The sequence below is a fragment of the Pseudophryne corroboree genome, chromosome 1, assembly GCF_028390025.1.
Source record: "Pseudophryne corroboree isolate aPseCor3 chromosome 1, aPseCor3.hap2, whole genome shotgun sequence".
Taxonomy (NCBI): Eukaryota; Metazoa; Chordata; class Amphibia; order Anura; family Myobatrachidae; genus Pseudophryne; species Pseudophryne corroboree.
In genome coordinates this window covers 93,780,255-93,805,919 of record NC_086444.1, presented here as the reverse complement: position 1 = coordinate 93,805,919, position 25,665 = coordinate 93,780,255, and the positions used below count along the sequence as shown (strand labels likewise).

The 25,665-nt window shown below is 49.6% G+C and overlaps 1 protein-coding gene across 2 annotated transcripts in view; it reads right to left on the bottom strand.

Annotated features, from left to right (window-relative positions):
• RIMOC1 (RAB7A interacting MON1-CCZ1 complex subunit 1) overlaps positions 1-25,665 on the bottom strand; it is a 130,514-nt gene that overhangs the window by 24,039 nt on the left and 80,810 nt on the right. The window contains exon 1 of one of the 2 annotated variants that reach the window (XM_063961492.1): positions 11,688-11,866. The exons of the other annotated variant lie outside the window; for it this stretch is intronic. Coding sequence (XP_063817562.1) covers positions 11,688-11,775 — 88 coding nt within the window. The 5' untranslated portion in view covers positions 11,776-11,866. Of the gene's footprint in view, positions 1-11,687; positions 11,867-25,665 lie in introns of those variants that run through there. 2 annotated transcript variants of the gene reach the window in all.

The following is a 25,665-nucleotide window of genomic DNA, read 5'->3' as shown; positions in this document are numbered from 1 at the left end:
CATAAGCATGCCGTATAACATGGCAGATAACTGAACACATGTCAACAAACATGGACAAAACCTCAGCAACAAGCTGAAGAAAAAAACAAAAACACAACCTGTGTGTAACCAGATCTAAACTGCAGATACAGTACGCACTTGGGACGGGCGCCCAACATCCTCTACGGACTCATAGAAAAGGATTTACCGGTAGGTATTTAAAATCCTATTTTCTATTTCGTCCTAGAGGATGTTGGGCACTCTCAAAAGACCATGGGGTTTATACCAAAGCTCAATAGCGGGCGGGAGAGTGCGGATGACTCTGCAGCACTGATTGACCAAATTTAAGGTTTTCATCGGCCAAGGCATCAAACTTGTAGAATTTAGCAAACGTGTTCGACCCCGACCAAGTAGCAGCTCGGCAAAGTTGCAATGCCGAGACACCCCGGGCAGCCGCCCAGGGCGAACCCACCTTCCTAGTGGAATGGGCCTTCACCGATTTTTGCAACGGCAAGCCTGCCGTTGAAGGAGCCTGCTGAATCGTCTGACATATCCAGTGGGCAATGGTCTGCTTGGAAGCAGGAACCCCAATCTTATTGGGAGCATACAAAATAAACAGAGACACTGTTTTCCTCAATGGAGCCGTCCTGGCTACATAAATCTTTAAAGCTCTGACCACATCCAGAGACTTATTCTCAGCCAAAGCGCCAGTAGCCACTGGCACCACAATTGGTTGGTTGATATGAAAAGAGGAAACCACCTTCAGCAGAAATTGTTGCCGAGTTCGCAACTCTGCTCTATCTTCATGGCAAATTAAATAAGGGCTCACGTGAGACAAGGCCGCCAACTCCGACACCCGCCTTGCGGATGCCAACGCCAACAAAATGACAACTTTCCAAGTGAGGAATTTTAACTCCACTTTACGCAAAGGTTCAAACCAATGTGACTGAAGGAACGATAATATGACGTTAAGGTCCCAAGGTGCCACAGGGGGCACAAAAGGAGGTTGGATGTGCAACACCCCTTTCACAAAGGTCTGCACTTCAGGAAGTGAGGCCAATTGTTTCTGAAAGAAAATGGACAAGGCAGAAATCTGCACTTTAATGGAGCCTAATTTAAGGTCCGCATCCACTCCATTCTGTAGAAAATGGAGAAAACGTCCAAGGTCAAATTTCTCCATTTGGACTCACACCAGGAAATAGATTTCCTCCAAATACGGTGATAGTGCTTTGACGTCACAGCCTTCCTGGCAAGAATAAGAGTAGGTACTAAAATCTGGGTAGGGGCTAAAATCTGGCGTTCAACCGCCATGCCGTCAAACGTAGCCGCTGTAAGTCTTGGTGGACGAACGGCCCCTGCCGCAGCAGGTCCTCGCGCAGAGGAAGAGGCCAGGGATCGTCGACTAGTAACGTCTGAAGATCCGGGTACCACGTTCTCCTTGGCCAATCTAGGACTACAAGGAGCGCTGGAATGTTTGTTCTTTTTAGAAGTCTCAATACCTTTGGGATGAGAGGAAGCGGAGGGAAAACGTACACCGACGGAAACACCCAGGGTGTTGTCAGCGCATCCACTGCCTCCGCCTGAGGGTCCCTGGACCTGGAACAATACCTCAGAAGTTTTCTGTTGAGGCGAGACGCCATCATGTCTATATGGGGAACCCCCCATCGAACTGTTATCAGTGCGAAGACCTCCTGATGGAGGCTCCACTCTCCTGGATGAAGGTCGTGTCTGCTGAGGAAGTCTGCATCCCAGTTGTCCACTCCCGGAATGAATATTGCCGACAGAGTGCTTGTATGTTTTTCCGCCCAACGAAGAATTTTCGTGGCTTCTGCCATTGCTGCTCTGCTTCTCGTGCCGCCTTGGCAGTTGATGTAAGCCACTGCCGTGACATTGTCCGATTGGATCAGAACCGGCAGGTTCCAAAGATGTTCCGCTTGTAGGAGGCCGTTGTAAATGGCTCTCAGTTCCAGAACGTTTATGTGAAGATGCGTTTCCGGACTTGACCATCTTCCTTGGAAGCTCACCCCAGAGTGACTGCCCCCCAACCTCAGAGACTTGCTTCCATGGTTACTAGGATCCAGTCCCGGATCCCGAACCGGCATCCCGCAAGGAGGTGAGAGCTGTGGAGCTACCACAGAAGTGAGATTCTGGCGTTGAGAGATAGACTTATCTTCCGGTGCATATGAAGGTGGGATCCGGACCATTTGTCCAACAGGTCCCACTGGAACACTCTGGCATGGAACCTCCCAAACTGGAGGGCCTCGTATGCCGCCACCATTTTTCCCAGCAATTGAATGCATTGATGAATGGAGACCGTTTTCGATTTTAGCAAGAGTTTTACCAGACTCTGAATTTCCAAAGCTTTCTCCATGGGGAGGAACACTCTCTGTTGGACCGTGTCCAGTATCATGCCCAAAAATGCCAACCGGGTTGTCGGGATTAACTGTGATTTCAGCAAGTTCAGGAGCCAGCCGTGCTGTTGTAGAATTGACAGGGATAGTGCAATGTCCTGCAACAATTTGTCCTTGGACCTCGCCTTTATCAGGAGATCATCCAAGTACGGGATAATTGTAACCCCTTGCTTGTGCAGGAGAACCATCATTTCTACCATTACTTTGGTGAAAATCCTCGGAGCCGTGGATAGACCAAAACGGCAACGTCTGAAACTGGTAGTGCGTATCCTGGATAGCAAACCTCAGGAAACTTTGGTGAGGAGGATAAATGGGGACATGAAGGTAGGCGTCCTTGATGTCCAATGAAACCATGAATTCCCCCTCCTCCAGACTGGAAATCACAGCTCTGAGAGACTCCATCTTGAATTTGAATTTCACCAGGAAGAAATTGAGAGATTTCAGGTTGAGGATTGGTCTTACCGAGCCATCCGGCTTCGGCACCACAAACAGGCTTGAATAAAACCCCTGCCCCTGCTGTGCCAGGGATACCGGGACCACAACCTGATTTTGACACAAGTTTTGTACTGCACTGCAGACCACTCAATACTCAATACCCAAGGGTCTACACCCGAGCGAACCCAGACCTGACTGAAAAGCTTTAGGCGTGCCCCCACCGGTGCGGGCCCTGTAAAGGAGACCTGGCGTCATGCGGTGGATTTGGCAGAAGCTGGGGAGGATGCGGGTACCCTCTTGCCTCTTCCTCTACCTCTGGTAGCCAGGAAGAAGTTTCCTCTGCCTCTTCTATACTTGTTGGGCCGAAAGGACTGCATTTGATAATGTGGCGGTTTCTTCTGTTGCGTAGGAACAGAAGGTAAAAAGGTAGATTTACCCGCGGTAGCTGCTGATACTAAATCAGTAAGACCGTCACCGAAAAGTTCACCTCCCTTAAAAGGAAGAGACTCCATATTTCTCTTGGAATCAGCATCAGCATTCCACTGGTGAGTCCAGAGCGCCCGTCTAGCCGCAACAGACATAGCATTCGCCTTAGCACCTAGCAGGCCAGCATCCCTTGCAGCCTCTTTCAAGTATGCAGCTGCATCTCTGATATAACCAAGCATTACCTGGATGTTATCTCTATCCAGAGTATCCTAATCAGAAGAAAAAGTGTCTGCCCACTTTTCAATAGCACTACTGACCCACGCAGACGCAATAAGAGGCCTAAGCAGCGTCCCTGTAGTAGTGAAAATAGCCTTTAGGGTAGCCTCCTGCTTACGGTCCGCCGGCTCCTTAAGGGCCATCGATTGGGCTGCAGGGAGGGCTACCTGTTTTGATAAACGCGCCAGGGCTTTGTCTACTGTGGGGGGATTTTCCCACGTATCCCTATCAGACTCGGGAAAGGGGTATGCCACCCTGATCCTTTTAGGAATCAGAAATTTTTTATCAGGGCTGTTCCTAATGCTATCAAAGGGAGCATTCAGTTCAAAACAAGGAGGAAAGGTAACCGAGCGCTTCTTTTCCTTGTAAATAGGGTCCTCATTAATATTCAAGATATCTTTGATTGACAGCAACAATCATATACTGAATACTCTTAGCCAATTTAGGGTCCAACCTAGAATCAGCATAATCGACATCGGCCTCTGTGTCGGTACCCGTGTCAACTAACTGGTCAAATCTACGCTTGTGCAACCCCGCAGGGTCTTGCATTTGTAATAAAGCGTCCTCCACTGATCTTTTCCATACCTGGGATTGAGATTCAGACTGATCAAATTTTTGATTTAATGACGTGACACTAGCATGCAAGGCATTCAATGTAGTTAACCAATCTGCAGTCGGCGGTGCCGACAGGGCCACCCCCAAAACATTCGGTGTCCCTGATAAATTATCCCCCGAAGAGGAATAATCTGCCTCCGACATGTCGACTACCCAGAGACAGCACACACACCAAGCCTGTGAGGGAACACAAAGGGAAATAGCCAGCTCACACTCCAGCGCCAAATAAGCAGTTCTGACCACACTAATAAATGTCCCAGAGCTGCTGCGCTTTACTTATAATAAATAAATAAATATGCCCCCCCCTTCCATTTTGAGCCCCCTGGTACTTGCTGCGGGTGAGGAAGGACCAGCGACTTCACTGAGGAGGAAAATGGCGCCAGTGAGCAAGAAGCCCCGCCCCCAACATGGCACGCTTCGTCCTGCTTAATTTTATATATTTATCCTGGCGGGGGTATTGCGGACAGTGCCTGGGCACTGAATATCATTGCCAGCCAGTTTATAGAGGTAACAAGCTCCCCAGGGTGCCCTCCCCCAGCGGTGTGACCTGAACGGGAGCCTGGCGTGCACTGAGCAAGCCGCTGTGCGGTACCTCTTATATGCCGTCTTTTTGAAGAAGATGTATTTTCCTCAATACTCCCCTCTCTTCTGACTTCTGCCTGAAGAGGGGGGACGGCAGGCTGTGGGAGCGAGCATCCGAGAGCACCCGGCGTTCATCTCCCCTCAGGTGCGGAAGGCATCCTGTCAGCAGCAGCAGAGCCCTGAAACTCATTAGAAGTGGGTCTAGACTGCTCTCCCCTCTATCCCACGAAGCAGGGAATCTGTAGCCAGCAGATCTCCCCAAAATAAAAAACCTAACATTAAGTCTTTTCAGAGAAACTCTAAGAGCTCCCTGAGTGCCCTGTGTCTCGTCCGGGCACATTTCTAAAACTGAGTCTGGGGAGGGATATAGAAGGAGGAGCCAGGTCACGCCCCTTTGAAAGTCTTATAGTGCCCATGTCTCCTGCGGATCCCGTCTATACCCCATGGTCTTTTGAGAGTGCCCAACATCCTCTAGGACAAAATAGAAACATGCGCTGTGTGGGGTCCTGAGGACAGAGTTTGAGAACCTGTGCTCTAGACCACAGGTTCTCAGACTCGGTCCTCAGGACCCCACACAGTTCATGTTTTGCAGGTAATCCAGCAGGTGCACAGGTGTATTAATTACTTACTGACACATTTTAAAAGGTCCACAGGTGGAACTATTTATTTCACTTGTGATTCTGTGAGACCTGCAAAACATGCACTGTGTGGGGGTCCTGAGGACAGAGTTTGAGAACCTGTGCTCTAGACCAGGGGTTCTCAAACTCGGTCCTCAGGACCCCACACGGTGCATGTTTTGCAGGTAACCCAGCAGGTGCACAGGTGTATCAATTACTCACTGACACATTTTAAAAGGTCCACAGGTGGAGCTAATTATGTCACTTGAGATTCTGTGAGGAGACCTGCAAAACAAGCACCGTGTGGGGTCCTGAGGACCGAGTTTGAGAACCTGTGCTCTAGACATTCATAATCAAACAAGCACAAATACCACCCCCTCTATGTTCTCAGATTTGATAACAAAAATAAGATTTTACTCACCGGTAAATCTATTTCTCGTAGTCCGTAGTGGATGCTGGGAACTCCGAAAGGACCATGGGGAATAGCGGCTCCGCAGGAGACTGGGCACAACTAAAGAAAGCCTTTAGGTCACCTGGTGTGCACTGGCTCCTCCCACTATGACCCTCCTCCAAGCCTCAGTTAGGACACTGTGCCCGGACGAGCTGACATAATAAGGAAGGATTTTGAATCCCGGGTAAGACTCTTACCAGCCACACCAATCACACCGTATAACTCGTGATACTATACCCAGTTTAACAGTATGAAAACAACTGAGCCTCTCAGATGGCTCAACAATAACCCTTTAGTTAACAATAACTATGTACAAGTATTGCAGACAATCCGCACTTGGGACGGGCGCCCAGCATCCACTACGGACTACGAGAAATAGATTTACCGGTGAGTAAAATCTTATTTTCTCTGACGTCCTAGTGGATGCTGGGAACTCCGAAAGGACCATGGGGATTATACCAAAGCTCCCAAACGGGCGGGAGAGTGCGGATGACTCTGCAGCACCGAATGAGAGAACTCAAGGTCCTCCTCAGCCAGGGTATCAAATTTGTAGAATTTTGCAAACGTGTTTGCCCCTGACCAAGTAGCAGCTCGGCAAAGTTGTAAAGCCGAGACCCCTCGGGCAGCCGCCCAAGATGAGCCCACCTTCCTTGTGGAATGGGCTTTTACTGATTTAGGATGCGGCAGTCCAGCCGCAGAATGCGCCAGCTGAATTGTGCTACAAATCCAGCGAGCAATAGTCTGCTTAGAAGCAGGAGCACCCAGCTTGTTGGGTGCATACAGGATAAATAGCGAGTCAGTTTTCCTGACTCTAGCCGTCCTGGAAACATAAATTTTCAAGGCCCTGACTACGTCCAGTAACTTGGAATCCTCCAAGTCGCTAGTAGCCGCAGGCACCACAATAGGTTGGTTCAAGTGAAAAGCTGATACCACCTTAGGGAGAAACTGGGGACGAGTCCTCAATTCCGCCCTATCCATACGGAAAATCAGATAAGGGCTTTTACATGACAAAGCTGCCAATTCTGACACACGCCTGGCTGAAGCCAAGGCCAATAACATGACCACTTTCCACGTGAGATATTTTAGATCCACGGTTTTAAGTGGCTCAAACCAATGTGATTTTAAGAAACTCAACACCACGTTGAGATCCCAAGGTGCCACTGGAGGCACAAACGGGGGCTGAATATGCAGCACTCCTTTCACAAACGTCTGAACTTCAGGTAGCGAAGCCAGATCTTTCTGGAAGAAAATCGACAGAGCCGAGATCTGTACCTTAATGGAGCCTAATTTCAGGCCCATAGTCACTCCTGCTTGTAGGAAATGCAGAAATCGACCTAGTTGAAATTCCTCTGTTGGGGCCTTTTTGGCCTCACACCAAGCAACATATTTCCGCCATATGCGGTGATAATGCTGTACAGTCACATCTTTCCTGGCTTTAATCAGCGTAGGAATGACTTCCTCCGGAATGCCCTTTTCCTTCAGGATCCGGCGTTCAACCGCCATGCCGTCAAACGCAGCCGCGGTAAGTCTTGGAACAGACAGGGCCCCTGCTGCAGCAGGTCCTGTCTGAGCGGCAGAGGCCATGGGTCCTCGGAGATCATCTCTTGAAGTTCCGGGTACCACGCTCGTCTTGGCCAATCCGGAACCACGAGTATTGTTCTTACTCCTCGTTTTCTTATTATTCTCAGTACCCTTGGTATGAGAGGCAGAGGAGGGAACACATAAACTGACTGGTACACCCACGATGTCACTAGAGCGTCCACAGCTATCGCCTGAGGGTCCCTTGACCTGGCGCAATATCTCTCTAGTTTTTTGTTTAGGCGGGACGCCATCATGTCCACCTGTGGCCGTTCCCATCGATTTACAATCAGCGTGAAAACTTCTGGATGAAGTCCCCACTCTCCCGGGTGGAGGTCGTGCCTGCTGAGAAAGTCTGCTTCCCAGTTGTCCACTCCCGGAAAGAACACTGCTGACAGTGCTAGTACGTGATTTTCCGCCCATCGGAGAATCCTTGTGGCTTCTGCCATTGCCGTCCTGCTTCTTGTGCCGCCCTGTCGATTTACATGGGCGACTGCCGTGATGTTGTCTGACTGGATCAGTACCGGCTGGTGTAGAAGCAGGGATTTTGCCTGACTTAGGGCATTGTAAATGGCCCTTAGTTCCAGAATATTTATGTGTAGGGAAGTCTCCTGACTCGACCATAGTCCTTGGACGTTTCTTCCCTGTGTGACTGCCCCCCAGCCTCGAAGGCTGGCATCCGTGGTCACCAGGACCCAGTCCTGTATGCCGAATCTGCGGCCCTCTAGAAGATGAGCACTCTGCAGCCACCACAGCAGAGACACCCTGGTCCTTGGAGACAGGGTTATCAGGCGATGCATCTGAAGATGCGATCCGGACCATTGGTCCAACAGGTCCCACTGAAAGATTCTGGCATGGAACCTGCCGAAAGGAATTGCTTCGTAAGAAGCCACCATCTTTCCCAGGACCCGCGTGCAGTGATGCACCGATACCCGTTTCGGTTTCAGGAGGTCTCTGACTAGAGATGACAGCTCCTTGGCTTTCTCCTCCGGGAGAAACACTTTTTTCTGGACTGTATCCAGAATCATACCCAGGAACAGTAGACGTGTCGTCGGAACCAGCTGTGATTTTGGAATATTCAGAATCCAACCGTGCTGGTGTAGCACCTCCTGAGATAGTGCTACTCCAACCAACAACTGCTCCTTGGACCTCGCCTTTATTAGGAGATCGTCCAAGTACGGGATAATTAAAACTCCCTTTCTTCGAAGGAGTATCATCATTTCCGCCATTACCTTGGTAAAAACCTTCGGTGCCGTGGAGAGTCCAAACGGCAGCGTCTGGAATTGGTAATGGCAATCCTGTACCACAAATCTGAGGTAGTCCTGGTGAGGATAGTAAATGGGGACATGCAGGTAAGCATCCTTGATGTCCAGGGATACCATGTAATCCCCCTCGTCCAGGCTTGCAATAACCGCCCTGAGCGATTCCATCTTGAACTTGAATTTTTTTATGTATGTGTTCAAGGATTTCAAATTTAAAATGGGTCTCACCGAACCGTCCGGTTTCGGTACCACAAACAGTGTGGAATAGTAACCCCGTCCTTGTTGAAGTAGGGGCACCTTGACTGTCACCTGCTGGGAATACAGCTTGTGAATTGCCTCTAGCACAGCCTCCCTGTCTGAGGGAGTTGTCGGCAAGGCAGATTTTAGGAACCGGTGGGGAGGAGACGCCTCGAATTCCAGTTTGTACCCTTGAGATACTATTTGCAAGATCCAGGGATCTACCTGTGAGCGAGCCCACTGATCGCTGAAATTTTTGAGGCGGCCCCCCACCGTACCTGGCTCCGCCTTTGGAGCCCCACCGTCATGCGGCGGACTTGGAAGAAGCGGGGGAGGACTTTTTCTCCTGGGAACCTGCTGTTTGTTGCAGCCTTTTTCCCCTACCTCTGCCTCTGGACAGAAAGGACCCGCCTTTTCCACGCCTGTTTTTCTGAGTCCGAAAGGACTGTACCTGATAAAACGGCGCCTTTTTAGGCTGTGAGGGAACATGGGGTAAAAATGCTGACTTCCCAGCAGTTGCTGTGGAAACTAGGTCCGAGAGACCATCCCCGAATAACTCCTCACCCTTATAAGGCAAAACTTCCATGTGCCTTTTTGAATCTGCATCCCCTGTCCACTGGCGAGTCCATAAGCCTCTCCTAGCAGAAATGGACAATGCACTTATTTTAGATGCCAGCCGGCAGATCTCCCTCTGTGCATCTCTCATGTATAAGACTGAGTCTTTTATATGCTCTATGGTTAGCAGAATAGTGTCCCTGTCTAGGGTGTCAATATTTTCTGACAGGGAATCTGACCACGCAGCGGCAGCACTGCACATCCATGCTGACGCAATAGCTGGTCTAAGTATAATGCCCGAGTGTGTATATACAGACTTCAGGATCGCCTCCTGCTTTCTATCAGCAGGTTCCTTGAGGGCGGCCGTATCCGGAGACGGTAGTGCCACCTTTTTAGACAAACGTGTGAGCGCTTTATCCACCCTAGGGGGTGTCTCCCAACGTGACCTATCCTCTGGCGGGAAAGGGAACGCCATTAGTAACTTCTTAGAGATTACCAATCTTTTATCAGGGAAAGCCCACGCTTCTTCACACACTTCATTTAATTCTTCTGATGGGGGAAAAACTACGGGTAGTTTTTTCTCCCCAAACATAATACCCTTTTTAGTGGTACCTGGGTTTATATCAGAAATTTGTAACACCTCTTTCATTGCTTCAATCATGCAACGAATGGCCTTAGTGGACATTAGACTAGACTCATCGTCGTCGACACTGGTGTCAGTATCCGTGTCGACATCTGCGTCTGCCATCTGAGGTAGCGGGCGTTTTAGAGCCCCCGATGGCCTTTGAGACGCCTGGACAGGCACGAGCTGAGAAGCCGGCTGTCCCGCATTTGGCATGTCGTCAAATTTTTTGTGTAAGGAGTCAACACGTGCACGCAATTCCTTCCATAAGTCCATCCACTCAGGTGTCTGCCCCGCAGGGGGTGACATCCCTTCTATAGGCATCTGCTCCGCCTCCACATCATTATCCTCATCAAACATGTCGACACAGCCGTACCGACACACCGCACACACACAGGGAATGCTCTAACAGAGGACAGGACCCACCAAAGCCCTTTGGGGAGACAGAGTGAGAGTATGCCAGCACACACCAGAGCGCTATATAATGCAGGGACTAACTGAATTATGTCCCCTATAGCTGCTGTTATATATACTGCGCCTAAATTTAGTGCCCCCCCCCCCTCTCTTTTTTACCCTTTTCTGTAGTGTAGACTGCAGGGGAGAGCCAGGGAGCTTCCTTCCAGCGGAGCTGTGAGGGAGAAATGGCGCCAGTGTGCTGAAGGAGATAGCTCCGCCCCTTTTTCGCGGACTATTCTCCCGCTTTTTTTATGGATTCTGGCAGGGGTAATTATCACATATATAGCCTCTAGGGCTATATATTGTGGTATTTTTGCCAGCCAAGGTGTTTTTATTGCTGCTCAGGGCGCCCCCCCCAAGCGCCCTGCACCCTCAGTGACCGGAGTGTGAAGTGTGTATGAGGAGCAATGGCGCACAGCTGCAGTGCTGTGCGCTACCTTGGTGAAGACTGATGTCTTCTGCCGCCGATTTTCCGGACCTCTTCTTGCTTCTGGCTCTGTAAGGGGGACGGCGGCGCGGCTCCGGGACCGAACACCAAGGCCAGTTCCATGCGGTCGATCCCTCTGGAGCTAATGGTGTCCAGTAGCCTAAGAAGCCCAAGCTAGCTGCAAGCAGGTAGGTTCGCTTCTTCTCCCCTTAGTCCCTCGCTGCAGTGAGCCTGTTGCCAGCAGGTCTCACTGTAAAATAAAAAACCTAATTATATACTTTCTTTCTAGAAGCTCAGGAGAGCCCCTAGTGTGCATCCAACCTCGGCCGGGCACAAAATCTAACTGAGGCTTGGAGGAGGGTCATAGTGGGAGGAGCCAGTGCACACCAGGTGACCTAAAAGCTTTCTTTAGTTGTGCCCAGTCTCCTGCGGAGCCGCTACTCCCCATGGTCCTTTCGGAGTTCCCAGCATCCACTAGGACGTCAGAGAAATCTTGTCTTATTTTAGCCTAACATGATTTAGAGACCAGAGCTGAGCTATCTGTGCGTAACTAATTGGTGTACAGCTACAATTTCTGGCAGCCCATGCTGGGATTTGTTGTGCCACAGAAAAGCCTCTCAGATGCTAGAATCAAGTGGGCTAAGGGACCTTTTCCGTTGCTGGCTCCTGGCTGCAGTCCTCGGGTTTCACTAAAATATCCATTATTAGTCACTGTACACAGCAGCAGCAATGCAGCTGTGGCTCCCCCACTGTCTCACCGCCACGGCCCCGCTCCTGCAGACTGTCCCATCTGTGCTGCAGCTTTTCGGCTCTACTCTTCCAGTCCAGGCTACTGGGGGCCGCCATGTTGGACGGACGGGCGGGATCACGTGAGGTGCGGTCACATGATCTGGTGCTTATCTGTAGGGAGAGAATGAGAACGACAACTCTTCTGATCTCCTTGTCAGTGCTGTGCTGTCACTGATAGCTCTCCTTATTATACAGTCACTGAGCTCTGCAGCTGCCAGATCACTTTGCCTGTACTTTCCCAGTACTGTATTGTGTATCAGAACTAATCTGTAGAATATTGGTAAATAATACGATAGAAAATTATAAAATAACGGGGACTGAAATAAACATCTCTGGATAATCCATCCATGCATATCTGACTTATCTGTTTTGTAGTTAGTACTATTCTCCCCCCCCAAGTTGGAATCATAGATAAGTGCTAACATGTGAAAGGGTTAATTGCATGTCGTTTTACAGTTGGAAATGTAAATGTTTTCACATGTAATTATGTATGAATCAATGTCCCATGTAAGTCAGCAATGTGTAATTGGGCACTCATTCCGAGTTGTTCGCTCGGAGATTTTCATCGCATCGCAGTGAGAATTCTCTTAGTGCGCATGCGCAATGTTCGCACTGCGACTGCGCCAAGTAACTTTACTATGATGAAAGTAAGTTTACTCACGGCATTTTCATCGCTCCGACGTTCGCATTGTGATTGACAGGAAATGGGTGTTACTGGGCGGATGCACGGCGTTTTAGGGGCGTGTGGCTGGAAACGCTACCGTTTCCGGAAAAAACGCAGGAGTGGCCGGAGAAACGGTGGGAGTGCCTGGGCGAACGCTGGGTGTGTTTATGACGTCAGCCAGGAACGAAAAGCACTGAACTGATCGCACAGGCAGAGTAAGTCTGAAGCTACTCAGAAACTGCTAACTCGTTTGTAATCGCAATATTGCGCGTACGTCGGTCGCAATTTTAAGAAGCTAAGATTCACTCCCAGTAGGCGGCGGCTTAGCGTGTGTAACTCTGCTACATTCGCCTTGCGAGCGAACAACTCGGAATGAGGGCCTTGATCCGGTCACTTGAAATAATGCCGGGAGGCTCAAGAAAATCCAGTGCTACTCCTGGCCCCCCGGAAAGGTGGCCAAGTCTCCCGCAGCCCCCAGCACCACTCCCCACACACCCCAATAGCCACCTATTTACAGACCACAAGTGGGCAGTACGATGACATGATTCGTGCTGTATTGCGTCATTGTAGCCCCGCCCACCACTGTACAATGCCTGAAATATCGGCATTGTATAGAGGGGACGTGGTCAGAATGACGCGACAATGAACACCATGCCCCCTGTGCTGCCTCTTGTACTGAGCCACACCCTTGCCATGCCCCTACGCTGCATCACGCCTGCCCGCACAGCTCCCAGCAGCGCCAAGCTGACTGCCCTCTACCGGACAGGCAAGCCAGAATGTCGGCAACCCTGCCTAGAGTATCGGAATTTTTTTCATGGTACCCCAGGTCAAAAGTTTCTTATATCCCTTTCAGACATCATACCCGGGATATTGCTGGGTCTAGCATGCTGGCAAATTCCTGAGCGCCACCTCCATGACCCTGATGGAGAGACGGGTCGCGGACCCGGGAATTAGTCCCAGGTTGTTTGCATTCAGACATACCAAAATCCTGTGTTGCTGCGCATTCACATGCATTGACCCGGGATTTTGATGCATGTCTGAAAGAGGTCTCATTGAGAAATTCAGAAAAAAATATTCAATTAAGTACTGTAAATTGTGTTTATGGGGTGTATTCAATTGTAGTCGATAACTGCCGTCTTGTCGGAAAGACGGCAGTTTCCAACTTTTTTATGTTTTTCCGACCCCTGCCATTTTTCCGACAATTCGGGAATTCCGACTTGTCGGAAAACACGTGGATCGGCGGAATAGCCGCGAATCCTCGTGTTTTTTCGGATTCTGCGGCCAAATCCAACAGGTTTTAGCCCCGTTTCCGACAATGTCAATCCGACTTTAAAAAAAGTCGGTTTGGCATTGTCGTGAATGGCCAAATTCAACTAATTGAATACTCAAATGTCGGATCTTTTCCGTCGGAAAGGATACAACATCAATTGAATACACCCCTATATGTCATTCTTAGGCTCAGTTATGTGTTGAGGGACAGGATTTGCATCTGTTTGTCCACATATTTTATGACTGGCACCCACCAGCTCAGGTTTTGTCTATAACATTGACCATAAAGAAATTGAATTGGTCCTGGACCACCGATTCAAGGCACTCCTACAAGTGTCCCGAGGCAACCCAGGGTGCCACAGTGCACAATTTGGGAACCACTGGCATTAACACCTTATTCTGGATCTAAGGAGATTTGCTAAGTTTGTCAATGCCAAATAATTTCGTATGGAGTCAGTGATCAGTATCCATTCGCCAGCCAGTAAAGGGGATTTCTGCCCTCCACAGATCTTCAGGATACTTACTTTCATTTTCCTATCTCTGTCCAGCACTTAACATTCCTGAACCACAGTTCTGTAACAAAGCTTACTAGTGTCCTGTGCCGGCCGGGTGTGATGAGGCCCAGTGACAGGGTACAGCTAAACCGGGCTCAAAGGTTCTTGGGGGCCCGAGCAGAGCCCAGTATCCGGTCTTTAGGTCGACATCACATAGGTCGACACTCATTAGGCCGACCACTATTGGTTGACATGCATTAGGTCGATGTGGCAAAGGTCGACACATGGAAAGGTTGACATGAGTTTTTCACCTTTTTTTTCTCTTTTTTTTTACTTTTTCATAATTTACGATACACGTGGACTACGATTGGGAATAGTAACCCGTGCCGAGCGCAGCGGTAGCAGAGCAAGGCACCTTGCCCAAAGCATGGTAAGCAAAGCGAGCCATGCGAGGGGACATGGTGCACTAATTAGGGTTCCCGGTCACTTTATGAAGAAAACGACATCAAAAAAATATAAAAACCTCATGTCGACCTTTTTCCATGTCGGCCTAATAACCGTTTCGACCTATTTTAGGTGTCGACCTAGTCACTGTCAACCAATAGTGGTGGACCTAATGACTGTCGACCTAGTTACTATTGACCCTATGATCCACACCCACGGAGTCCACAGACAAACGTATCTGTGACTGATCAATGGCGCAGGCAGCTAAGGTGTCCGTCTGGGGAGCCGATATACTATGGCTGTATTGCAGCGGCAGTGGCAAGTGCAATGACGTTTTTTTCTTTATCGCGGCACGTAACGTCACGCAGCGCCGCACCGCACCCCGCACAGTTGACAGGACTGCAAAGGAGTCAAAGTGGGCACCCTGAATACAAGAGGGTTAGTGTGGGTGCATGAAGGGACACTGTGGTCTGGCTGCCGGGACTCTGCTGGAGGGACACCGGGAGCTGGCTTCCAGGACCGTGTAGGGGATGGAGGGACACTGAGAGCTGACTTCAGGGACTGTGTAGGGGATGGAGGGACACTGGGAGCTGGCTTCAGGGACACTAGAGGATGGAGGTAGACTGGGAGTTGGCTGAACCTCGACTGTATGACAATGACATTGGTTATATTCCAGACATCTTTCTGAACCATGTGATCTTGTTCATGAATAGAGAATACCGACTGAAGTCAGCTGCCCAGGGAGGAAAAAATTCTTCATAGGTTCCCCATCACAGAGAAACCACATATAGGTAAGGCAGACTCTCAAGCCGAATGGCCTGTACCTGCCAGGGTCCTGGGGATGGGGGAGCCTAAAATAATGGCTGTACTGGATCACGTTATTTCTGTTGCCGGCCCTGGATGTGATACATGAGACCGGCGGTTGGGATGCCATCGGTCACATGACTGACACTGTCATCCCGACCTTCAGAATGCAAACAGGCAGAGCCGGCCCTAGGCATAGGCAAACTAGGCAACTGCCTAGAGCAGTGATTTTCAACCTTTTTCAACTCACGGCACACCGAACAATATTTTTAAATTGCCAAGGCACACCACCAGTCCTCCACGGGGGAAAACACACGCATTGGCCCCCACGGTAATAAAAGAAACACACGGGCACTCACAGTAATAAAATAAATACATTCGCCCCCACAGAAAACAAACAAACATTTGGCCCCCTCAGAATAAAAAAACAAACACTTGCCCCCTCAGAATAAAAAGACAAACACTTGCCCCCTCAGAAATAAAAACAAACACTTGCCCCCACAGAAATAAAAACAATACATTGGTTGCTACCTCCTGGTAGAAGAGAAAGGAGCTCAGGTCCCTCATCGGCTCACAGTGCAGAGCTGTGAGCGGTAGACAGGCATGCATGCTGGCTAGCTAGCTAGCTGGCGAGTGGGGCTGACGTGCGGGCTGTACGGCAGACGGTCGTACGGCCTGGCGGGTGGCCATGCTGCCAGCCATGCTATGTGGCGCGCATGACCTATGATGTCACGCAGCCGCGTTGCTAAAGGTCATGGGTAAGGCGCTCCCAGAAGAGCCCAGCGCTGCCCGCGTGTCCGCTGTCCGGGTCCACAGTTAGTGAAGGCGGCTCACACTTGTCAACCAGCTGCGGCACACTAGTGTGCCGCGGCACATGGTTTGAAAAACGCTGGCCTAGAGCATTTGGCATGCCTAGGGGCACAAGCAGCTTCTGCTGATTAAAATGATATGTGGCATGCCTATATTCTGTGTGTAGCATTTTGTATGCAGATACAGTCACAGTTGCACACAGTATATAGGCATGCAGCCTATTATTTTAATCAGCAGAAGCTGCATGTGCATCCTAGCCACATAGCAATGCAAATAAATAGGCACCTGCCGTTAGCAGAGTTGCCAGCTGACTTACGCCAGGCATCTCCTGCTGCATGGCGCACTGAGGCAAGACTTATGAGGACACATATGTATCCAAGAGGAGGCAGAGGTCACAGTGTTAGTGGTCATGTGAGTGATGTGTTTGTGTGAGTGGGTTGGTTGTGTAATAGTGTTCGGCATATGTGTAAGGGGCAATAAGTGTGTCATGTGTATAAATGCATTAATAATGTGCGGCATATGTGTAAGGGACATTATGTGTGTCTTTATGTGTATAAGTGCAATAATAATGTGCTGCATATGTGTAAGGGGCACTATGTGTGTCTTTATGTGTATAAGGGCATTAATAATTTGTGGCATATGTGTAAGGGACATTATGTGTATAAGGGCATTAATAAAGGTTGGCATAATGTGTAAGGCGCATTATGCTTATAAGGACATTAATAATGTGTGTCATATATGTAAGGGGCATTACTGTGTGGTATTATATGTATAAATGCATTACTAATGTGTGGCATTATGTGTATAAGGTGCTCTACTGTGTGGCATAACATATAGAAACGGCACTACTGGGTGGTCTAGTGTGAATAAAGAGCAATAAGGTGTGGTGTAATGTGAATAAGGAGCAATTCAGTGTAATATAATGTGAAAAAGGGACACTACTGTGAGGAGTAATGTATAGAAGATAAAGTGGTGCTACTGTGGGATGTAACATGAATTAGGGACACTATCACATGATAAATTGTGAACAAAGTTGCACTACTGTGTGGCATAATTTGAACTGGGGGCACTATTGTGTGGCCATGACCCTTGCCAGCAAAAACACACACCTTTTTGGGCTGTGCGCCAGATGTGCGCAATGTTCCTGTTTAAAATATAGGGGATGGGAACACCAAAATAAGGACTGCTATGGGTGAGGGGTGATGGTGCTGGGAAAGGGGTGCAGGGTGAGAGGTGGAACTAGCGGTGGTGCTAGGGGGCACCAGCCAAAATCTTGCCTAGGGCATCATTTTGGTTAGGGCCGGCTCTGCAAACAGGGGACTGTTAATTATTTGACCACTCCCCCTGTCCCCTACCCTAACCTTAACCCGTCTGGGGTGGCGGCTAAGGCTAAGAAAGTGGAGGTAGCAGCTAAAGCTAAGACACTGGGGGTGACGGCTAGGGCTAACTCCCCCACCCGCTAGTGCCTAACCTTAAACCCTCCCCCCGCTCAGGCCCTAACCCTAACGGTCACTCCGATACTTTCCTTCGGGATGTCGTCGGTCGTCGTTCCGGCGCCGGGATTCCGAGTGGGGTTGGTATTCCAGAATTGGTCACATGACCACCGGTATCCCGACTGACGGGATGCTGATCTCATCCCGTGGCGGCCATGTCCCGTTGAGCGCATGACCAATTCCCTTTTTTTTTTTATAGATGCAGTGTCCTTTTTACACCACCAGATGTCATAGTACAGCAATCTATTGTTCAAATGCTGTAATAAATTACATACACTGAACGTGGCCCATAAAATCTATAACTGGCATGGACCTCTACAGCCTGGGCTGATTCTCACACCTCCCAACTGTCCCGTTTTCAGCAGGTCAGTCCCGCTATTCGGACACTGTCCCGCTGTCCCTCCTGCGGGTCGCAGTGTCTTGCGGGCGCGCGGGGAGGGGGGCAGTTGGGAGAACCAGTGGTCACCGCTGCTCTGCTGTGCAAAGTAGCCGGTGATCACTGAATAGATGCATGCGCACGGCATCTAAACAGTGCGGAGAGGAGAGGAAGGGGCTGCCCAGCTGCTCAGGAAGCGCTATGCACGCCCCCAAAATAAAAAAAACAGGGGTCGTAGCACAATGCCCCACCCTCTTATCCGTGGCTGCGTCCATTTTTGCTAGGCTCCATCCCTTTCCGGCTGCGTCTTTGGCGCGCACGTCCAGCGCTACACATTACAAAACTTGGGAGGTATGGATTCCCACTGAAATGAAGACAATGGGGCTGATGGTCCAGGAATGATTTGAGGAGCTTGACAAAGTGTTCAAGGTGTTAACTTGGCCCCAACTTCCCCAGATCTTATGGTGCTAGATACGAAAGGACACCTTCAGTATTGTGGAGTCCATGCGTTGATGGGTCAGAGCTGTTTTGGGGGTACAACACAATATTAAGCATGTAGTTTAATGGGATCAGTACTAAATGCCGCTGGCCGGAATCCCGGCGGTCGAAATACCGATGCCGGAATCCCGACCACACAATCCCGACAGGGGTGGCGAGCGGAACGCAGCCCCTTGCGGGCTCGCTTCGCTCGCAATGCTGCGGGCACAGTGCCTCGCTACACTTGGCACACTATTATATTCTCCCTCTATGGGTGTCGTGGACACCCACGGAGGGAGAATATGTCGGGATTGTGGCGGTCGGGATTCCGGCGTCGGTATTTCGACCGCCGGGATTCCGGCCGGTGGCATCTTGACCGCATCCCGTTTTAATGTATGTCTGTCTAGCTATCTATTTATGTAATATATACATCATTTTAAACAAGTTTTAAGTCAAATGTTCGGCAGGCTACCCGCTGCTGCATGTCAAATAAAATCATGTGACATGGTGTTAATCAGCACTTGCGATCCGGAAAGGTTCATAAAAGATGCTGCACTGATCTCCTTGTATAAATAAATAGGGGGAAGTCCAACTCAGGCAGGAAATAAAAAAACATAAAAGAATGCAGCCGCTGGGTTTTGTTATTCAGTTACAGGATAAAAAATGGTATGAGGTGATTTCTATAGACATCACTGCGTCTTTTTTCTCGCACCTCCAAAGCAGGGGGGTCATTCAGATCTGATCGCTAGGCAGCGATTTTTGCAGTCCTGCGATCAGGTAGTCGCCGCCTACAGGGGGAGGGTATTTTCGCTGTGCAAGTGTGTGAACACATGTGTAGCAGAGCTGTACAAACAGATTTTGTGCAGTCTCTGCGCAGCCCAGGACTTACTTAGCAGCTGCGATCACTTCAGCCTGTTCGGGACCGGATTTGACGTCAGACACCCGCCCTTCAATCTCTTGGGCACGCCTGCATTTTTCCAGACACTCCCTGAAATCGGTCAGTTGCCACCCAGAAACGCCCTCTTCCTGTTAATCTCCTTGGGAACGCCGTGCGAATGGATTATTCGCACAAACCGGTCGCTGACCAGCGCTCCCCTTTGCAGCTGTCCGTCGCGCCTGCGCATTGCGGCGCATACGCATGTGCAGTTTGGATCTGATTGCCCGCTGTGCGAAAACGCACAGCTGCGAACAGATCTGAATTACCCCCCAAGTCTGAGTTTTCCTAAAATCGATAATCTTAGGAAAAATCACCCCCGCGTGGACTAATTAAAGTTTCAAATTAGCTTAATTAGTCAGTAATTACGCACCTTTCGAAGCGGGGTCTTCGACGTCCGGCGTCGGAAGCCAGGTCTTCTGCAGCAGCGGTGAATTTGTAGTGTGCGTGTGCGAGTGAATGTGAGTGTTTGCAAGTGTGAGTGTAAGTGTGCATGAGTGTGCGTATGTATATGAGTGCCCCCAGTGCGTGTGATCCCCACTCCCCTGCAATATAATCCTCCCTGGAGCTGGCTGCTGTGAGAACTTCATCTCCCATCAGCCCTTGTGCCTCCCAGCAGCCCCTCTAGTGGGAAGATGGAGGGGAGACCCATCCCTCCCAACACGACCCTCTCCAGGAGGGACAGAATGCTCTGCTCCTGGACTATCCTCTTAATTCAAGATTGCTATCACCTGTGCTGAAACACCTTTCTCCTCAATTAACTAGGCGATCATAAATTAAGAGGGAAATCCAGGAACAGAGCATTCTGTCCCTCCTGGAGAGGGTCATGTTGGGAGGTATGGAGACCATCGGTTAGGTGAGTATTTTATTTTTTTAACGTGTTGCAGGGTTTTCAGCGATGGAAACCCCGAAAACATTTTTTTTTTAAATTGGATACTGTGGGTATTGGGTGCGCACATACCCACAGTTATCCAAAATTTGGCACGAGGTAAGCAAGTTTTTTTTTACCTTGCTAAACCTCGCTCCCAACTGGATTGCATACATAGAATAGACCGCTATCAAAAGACATCATCTATCTATTGCTAATATCTCCGATGTGGTGGGTTTTGGGATCATTAAAACTAGAGATGTGCACTTGAAATTTTTCGGGTTTTGTGTTTTGGTTTTGGGTTCGGTTCCGCGGCCGTGTTTTGGGTTCGACCGCGTTTTGGCAAAACCTCACCGAATTTTTTTTGTCGGATTCGGGTGTGTTTTGGATTCGGGTGTTTTTTTAAAAAAAACACTAAAAAACAGCTTAAATCATAGAATTTGGGGGTCATTTTGATCCCAAAGTATTATTAACCTCAAAAACCATAATTTCCACTCATTTTCAGTCTATTCTGAATACCTCACACCTCACAATATTATTATTAGTCCTAAAATTTGCACCTAGGTCGCTGGATGACTAAGCTAAGCGACCCTAGAGGCCGACACAAACACCGTGCCCATCTAGGAGTGGCACTGCAGTGTCACGCAGGATGGCCCTTCCAAAAAACACTCCCCAAACAGCACATGACGCAAAGAAAAAAAGAGACGCAATGAGGTAGCTGTGTGAGTAAGATAAGCGACCCTAGTGGCCGACACAAACACCGGGCCCATCTAGGAGTGGCACTGCAGTGTCACGCAGGATGGCCCTTCCAAAAAACCCTCCCCAAACAGCACATGACGCAAAGAAAAAAAGAGGCACAATGAGGTAGCTGTGTGAGTAAGATAAGCGACCCTAGTGGCCGACACAAACACCGGGCCCATCTAGGAGTGGCACTGCAGTGTCACGCAGGATGGCCCTTCCAAAAAACCCTCCCCAAACAGCACATGACGCAAAGAAAAAAAGAGGCGCAATGAGGTAGCTGTGTGAGTAAGATAAGCGACCCTAGTGGCCGACACAAACACCGTGCCCATCTAGGAGTGGCACTGCAGTGTCACGCAGGATGGCCCTTCCAAAAAACCCTCCCCAAACAGCACATGACGCAAAGAAAAAAAGAGGCGCAATGAGGTAGCTGTGTGAGTAAGAATAGCGACCCTAGTGGCCGACACAAACACCGTGCCCATCTAGGAGTGGCACTGCAGTGTCACGCAGGATGGCCCTTCCAAAAAACCCTCCCCAAACAGCACATGACGCAAAGAAAAAAAGAGGCGCAATGAGGTAGCTGTGTGAGTAAGATAAGCGACCCTAGTGGCCGACACAAACACCGGGCCCATCTAGGAGTGGCACTGCAGTGTCACGCAGGATGGCCCTTCCAAAAAACCCTCCCCAAACAGCACATGACGCAAAGAAAAAAAGAGGCGCAATGAGGTAGCTGTGTGAGTAAGATAAGCGACCCTAGTGGCCGACACAAACACCGTGCCCATCTAGGAGTGGCACTGCAGTGTCACGCAGGATGGCCCTTCCAAAAAACCCTCCCCAAACAGCACATGACGCAAAGAAAAAAAGAGGCGCAATGAGGTAGCTGTGTGAGTAAGATAAGCGACCCTAGTGGCCGACACAAACACCGTGCCCATCTAGGAGTGGCACTGCAGTGTCACGCAGGATGGCCCTTCCAAAAAACCCTCCCCAAACAGCACATGACGCAAAGAAAAAAAGAGGCGCAATGAGGTAGCTGTGTGAGTAAGATAAGCGACCCTAGTGGCCGACACAAACACCGGGCCCATCTAGGAGTGGCACTGCAGTGTCACGCAGGATGGCCCTTCCAAAAAACCCTCCCCAAACAGCACATGACGCAAAGAAAAAAAGAGGCGCAATGAGGTAGCTGTGTGAGTAAGATAAGCGACCCTAGTGGCCGACACAAACACCGGGCCCATCTAGGAGTGTCACTGCAGTGTCACGCAGGATGGCCCTTCCAAAAAACATTCCACAAACAGCACATGACGCAAAGAAAAATTAAAGAAAAAAGAGGTGCAAGATGGAATTGTCCTTGGGCCCTCCCACCCACCCTTATGTTGTATAAACAGGACATGCACACTTTAACCAACCCATCATTTCAGTGACAGGGTCTGCCACACGACTGTGACTGAAATGACGGGTTGGTTTGGACCCCCACCAAAAAAGAAGCAATTAATCTCTCCTTGCACAAACTGGCTCTACAGAGGCAAGATGTCCACCTCATCATCATCCTCCGATATATCACCGTGTACATCCCCCTCCTCACAGATTATCAATTCGTCCCCACTGGAATCCACCATCTCAGCTCCCTGTGTACTTTGTGGAGGCAATTGCTGCTGGTCAATGTCTCCACGGAGGAATTGATTATAATTCATTTTAATGAACATCATCTTCTCCACATTTTCTGGATGTAACCTCGTACGCCGATTGCTGACAAGGTGAGCGGCGGCACTAAACACTCTTTCGGAGTACACACTTGTGGGAGGGCAACTTAGGTAGAATAAAGCCAGTTTGTGCAAGGGCCTCCCAATTGCCTCTTTTTCCTGCCAGTATAAGTACGGACTGTGTGACATGCCTACTTGGATGCGGTCACTCATATAATCCTCCACCATTCTTTCAATGGTGAGAGAATCATATGCAGTGACAGTAGACGACATGTCCGTAATCGTTGTCAGGTCCTTCAGTCCGGACCAGATGTCAGCATCAGCAGTCGCTCCAGACTGCCCTGCATCACCGCCAGCGGGTGGGCTCGGAATTCTGAGCCTTTTCCTCGCACCCCCAGTTGCGGGAGAATGTGAAGGAGGAGATGTTGACAGGTCGCGTTCCGCTTGACTTGACAATTTTCTCACCAGCAGGTCTTTCAACCCCAGCAGACTTGTGTCTGCCGGAAAGAGAGATCCAAGGTAGGCTTTAAATCTAGGATCGAGCACGGTGGCCAAAATGTAGTGCTCTGATTTCAACAGATTGACCACCCGTGAATCCTTGTTAAGCGAATTAAGGGCTCCATCCACAAGTCCCACATGCCTAGCGGAATCGCTCCGTGTTAGCTCCTCCTTCAATGTCTCCAGCTTCTTCTGCAAAAGCCTGATGAGGGGAATGACCTGACTCAGGCTGGCAGTGTCTGAACTGACTTCACGTGTGGCAAGTTCAAAGGGCATCAGAACCTTGCACAACGTTGAAATCATTCTCCACTGCGCTTGAGACAGGTGCATTCCACCTCCTATATCGTGCTCAATTGTATAGGCTTGAATGGCCTTTTGCTGCTCCTCCAACCTCTGAAGCATATAGAGGGTTGAATTCCACCTCGTTACCACTTCTTGCTTCAGATGATGGCAGGGCAGGTTCAGTAGTTTTTGGTGGTGCTCCAGTCTTCTGTACGTGGTGCCTGTACGCCGAAAGTGTCCCGCAATTCTTCTGGCCACCGACAGCATCTCTTGCACGCCCCTGTCGTTTTTTAAAAAATTCTGCACCACCAAATTCAAGGTATGTGCAAAACATGGGACGTGCTGGAATTTGCCCATATTTAATGCACACACAATATTGCTGGCGTTGTCCGATGCCACAAATCCACAGGAGAGTCCAATTGGGGTAAGCCATTCCGCGATGATCTTCCTCAGTTGCCGTAAGAGGTTTTCAGCTGTGTGCGTATTCTGGAAAGCGGTGATACAAAGCGTAGCCTGCCTAGGAAAGAGTTGGCATTTGCGAGATGCTGCTACTGGTGCCGCCGCTGCTGTTCTTGCGGCGGGAGTCCATACATCTACCCAGTGGGCTGTCACAGTCATATAGTCCTGACCCTGCCCTGCTCCACTTGTCCACATGTCCGTGGTTAAGTGGACATTGGGTACAGCTGCATTTTTTAGGACACTGGTGAGTCTTTTTCTGAGGTCTGTGTACATTTTCGGTATCGCCTGCCTAGAGAAGTGGAACCTAGATGGTATTTGGTAACGGGGGCACACTACCTCAAGAAATTGTGTAGTTCCCTGTGAACTAACGGCGGATACCGGACGCACGTCTAACACCAACATAGTTGTCAAGGCCTCAGTTATCCGCTTTGCAGCAGGATGACTGCTGTGATATTTCATCTTCCTCGCAAAGGACTGTTGGACAGTCAATTGCTTACTGGAAGTAGTACAAGTGGTCTTCCGACTTCCCCTCTGGGATGACCATCGACTCCCAGCAGCAACAACAGCAGCGCCAGCAGCAGTAGGCGTTACACGCAAGGATGCATCGGAGGAATCCCAGGCAGGAGAGGAATCATCAGAATTGCCAGTGACATGGCCTGCAGGACTATTGGCATTCCTGGGGAAGGAGGAAATTGACACTGAGGGAGTTGGTGGGGTGGTTTGCGTGAGCTTGGTTACAAGAGGAAGGGATTTACTGGTCAGTGGACTGCTTCCGCTGTCACCCAAAGTTTTTGAACTTGTCACTGACTTATTATGAATGCGCTGCAGGTGACGTATAAGGGAGGATGTTCCGAGGTGGTTAACGTCCTTACCCCTACTTATTACAGCTTGACAAAGGCAACACACGGCTTGACACCTGTTGTCCGCTTTTCTGTTGAAATACCTCCACACTGAAGAGCTGATTTTTTTGGTATTTTCACCAGGCATGTCAACGGCCATATTCCTCCCACGGACAACAGGTGTCTCCCCGGGTGCCTGACTTAAACAAACCACCTCACCATCAGAATCCTCCTGGTCAATTTCCTCCCCAGCGCCAGCAACACCCATATCCTCCTCATCCTGGTGTACTTCAACACTGACATCTTCAATCTGACTATCAGGAACTGGACTGCGGGTGCTCCTTCCAGCACTTGCAGGGGGCGTGCAAATGGTGGAAGGCGCATGCTCTTCACGTCCAGTGTTGGGAAGGTCAGGCATCGCAACCGACACAATTGGACTCTCCTTGTGGATTTGGGATTTCGAAGAACGCACAGTTCTTTGCGGTGCTTTTGCCAGCTTGAGTCTTTTCAGTTTTCTAGCGAGAGGCTGAGTGCTTCCATCCTCATGTGAAGCTGAACCACTAGCCATGAACATAGGCCAGGGCCTCAGCCGTTCCTTGCCACTCCGTGTGGTAAATGGCATATTGGCAAGTTTACGCTTCTCCTCCGACAATTTTATTTTAGGTTTTGGAGTCCTTTTTTTACTGATATTTGGTGTTTTGGATTTGACATGCTCTGTACTATGACATTGGGCATCGGCCTTGGCAGACGACGTTGCTGGCATTTCATCGTCTCGGCCATGACTAGTGGCAGCAGCTTCAG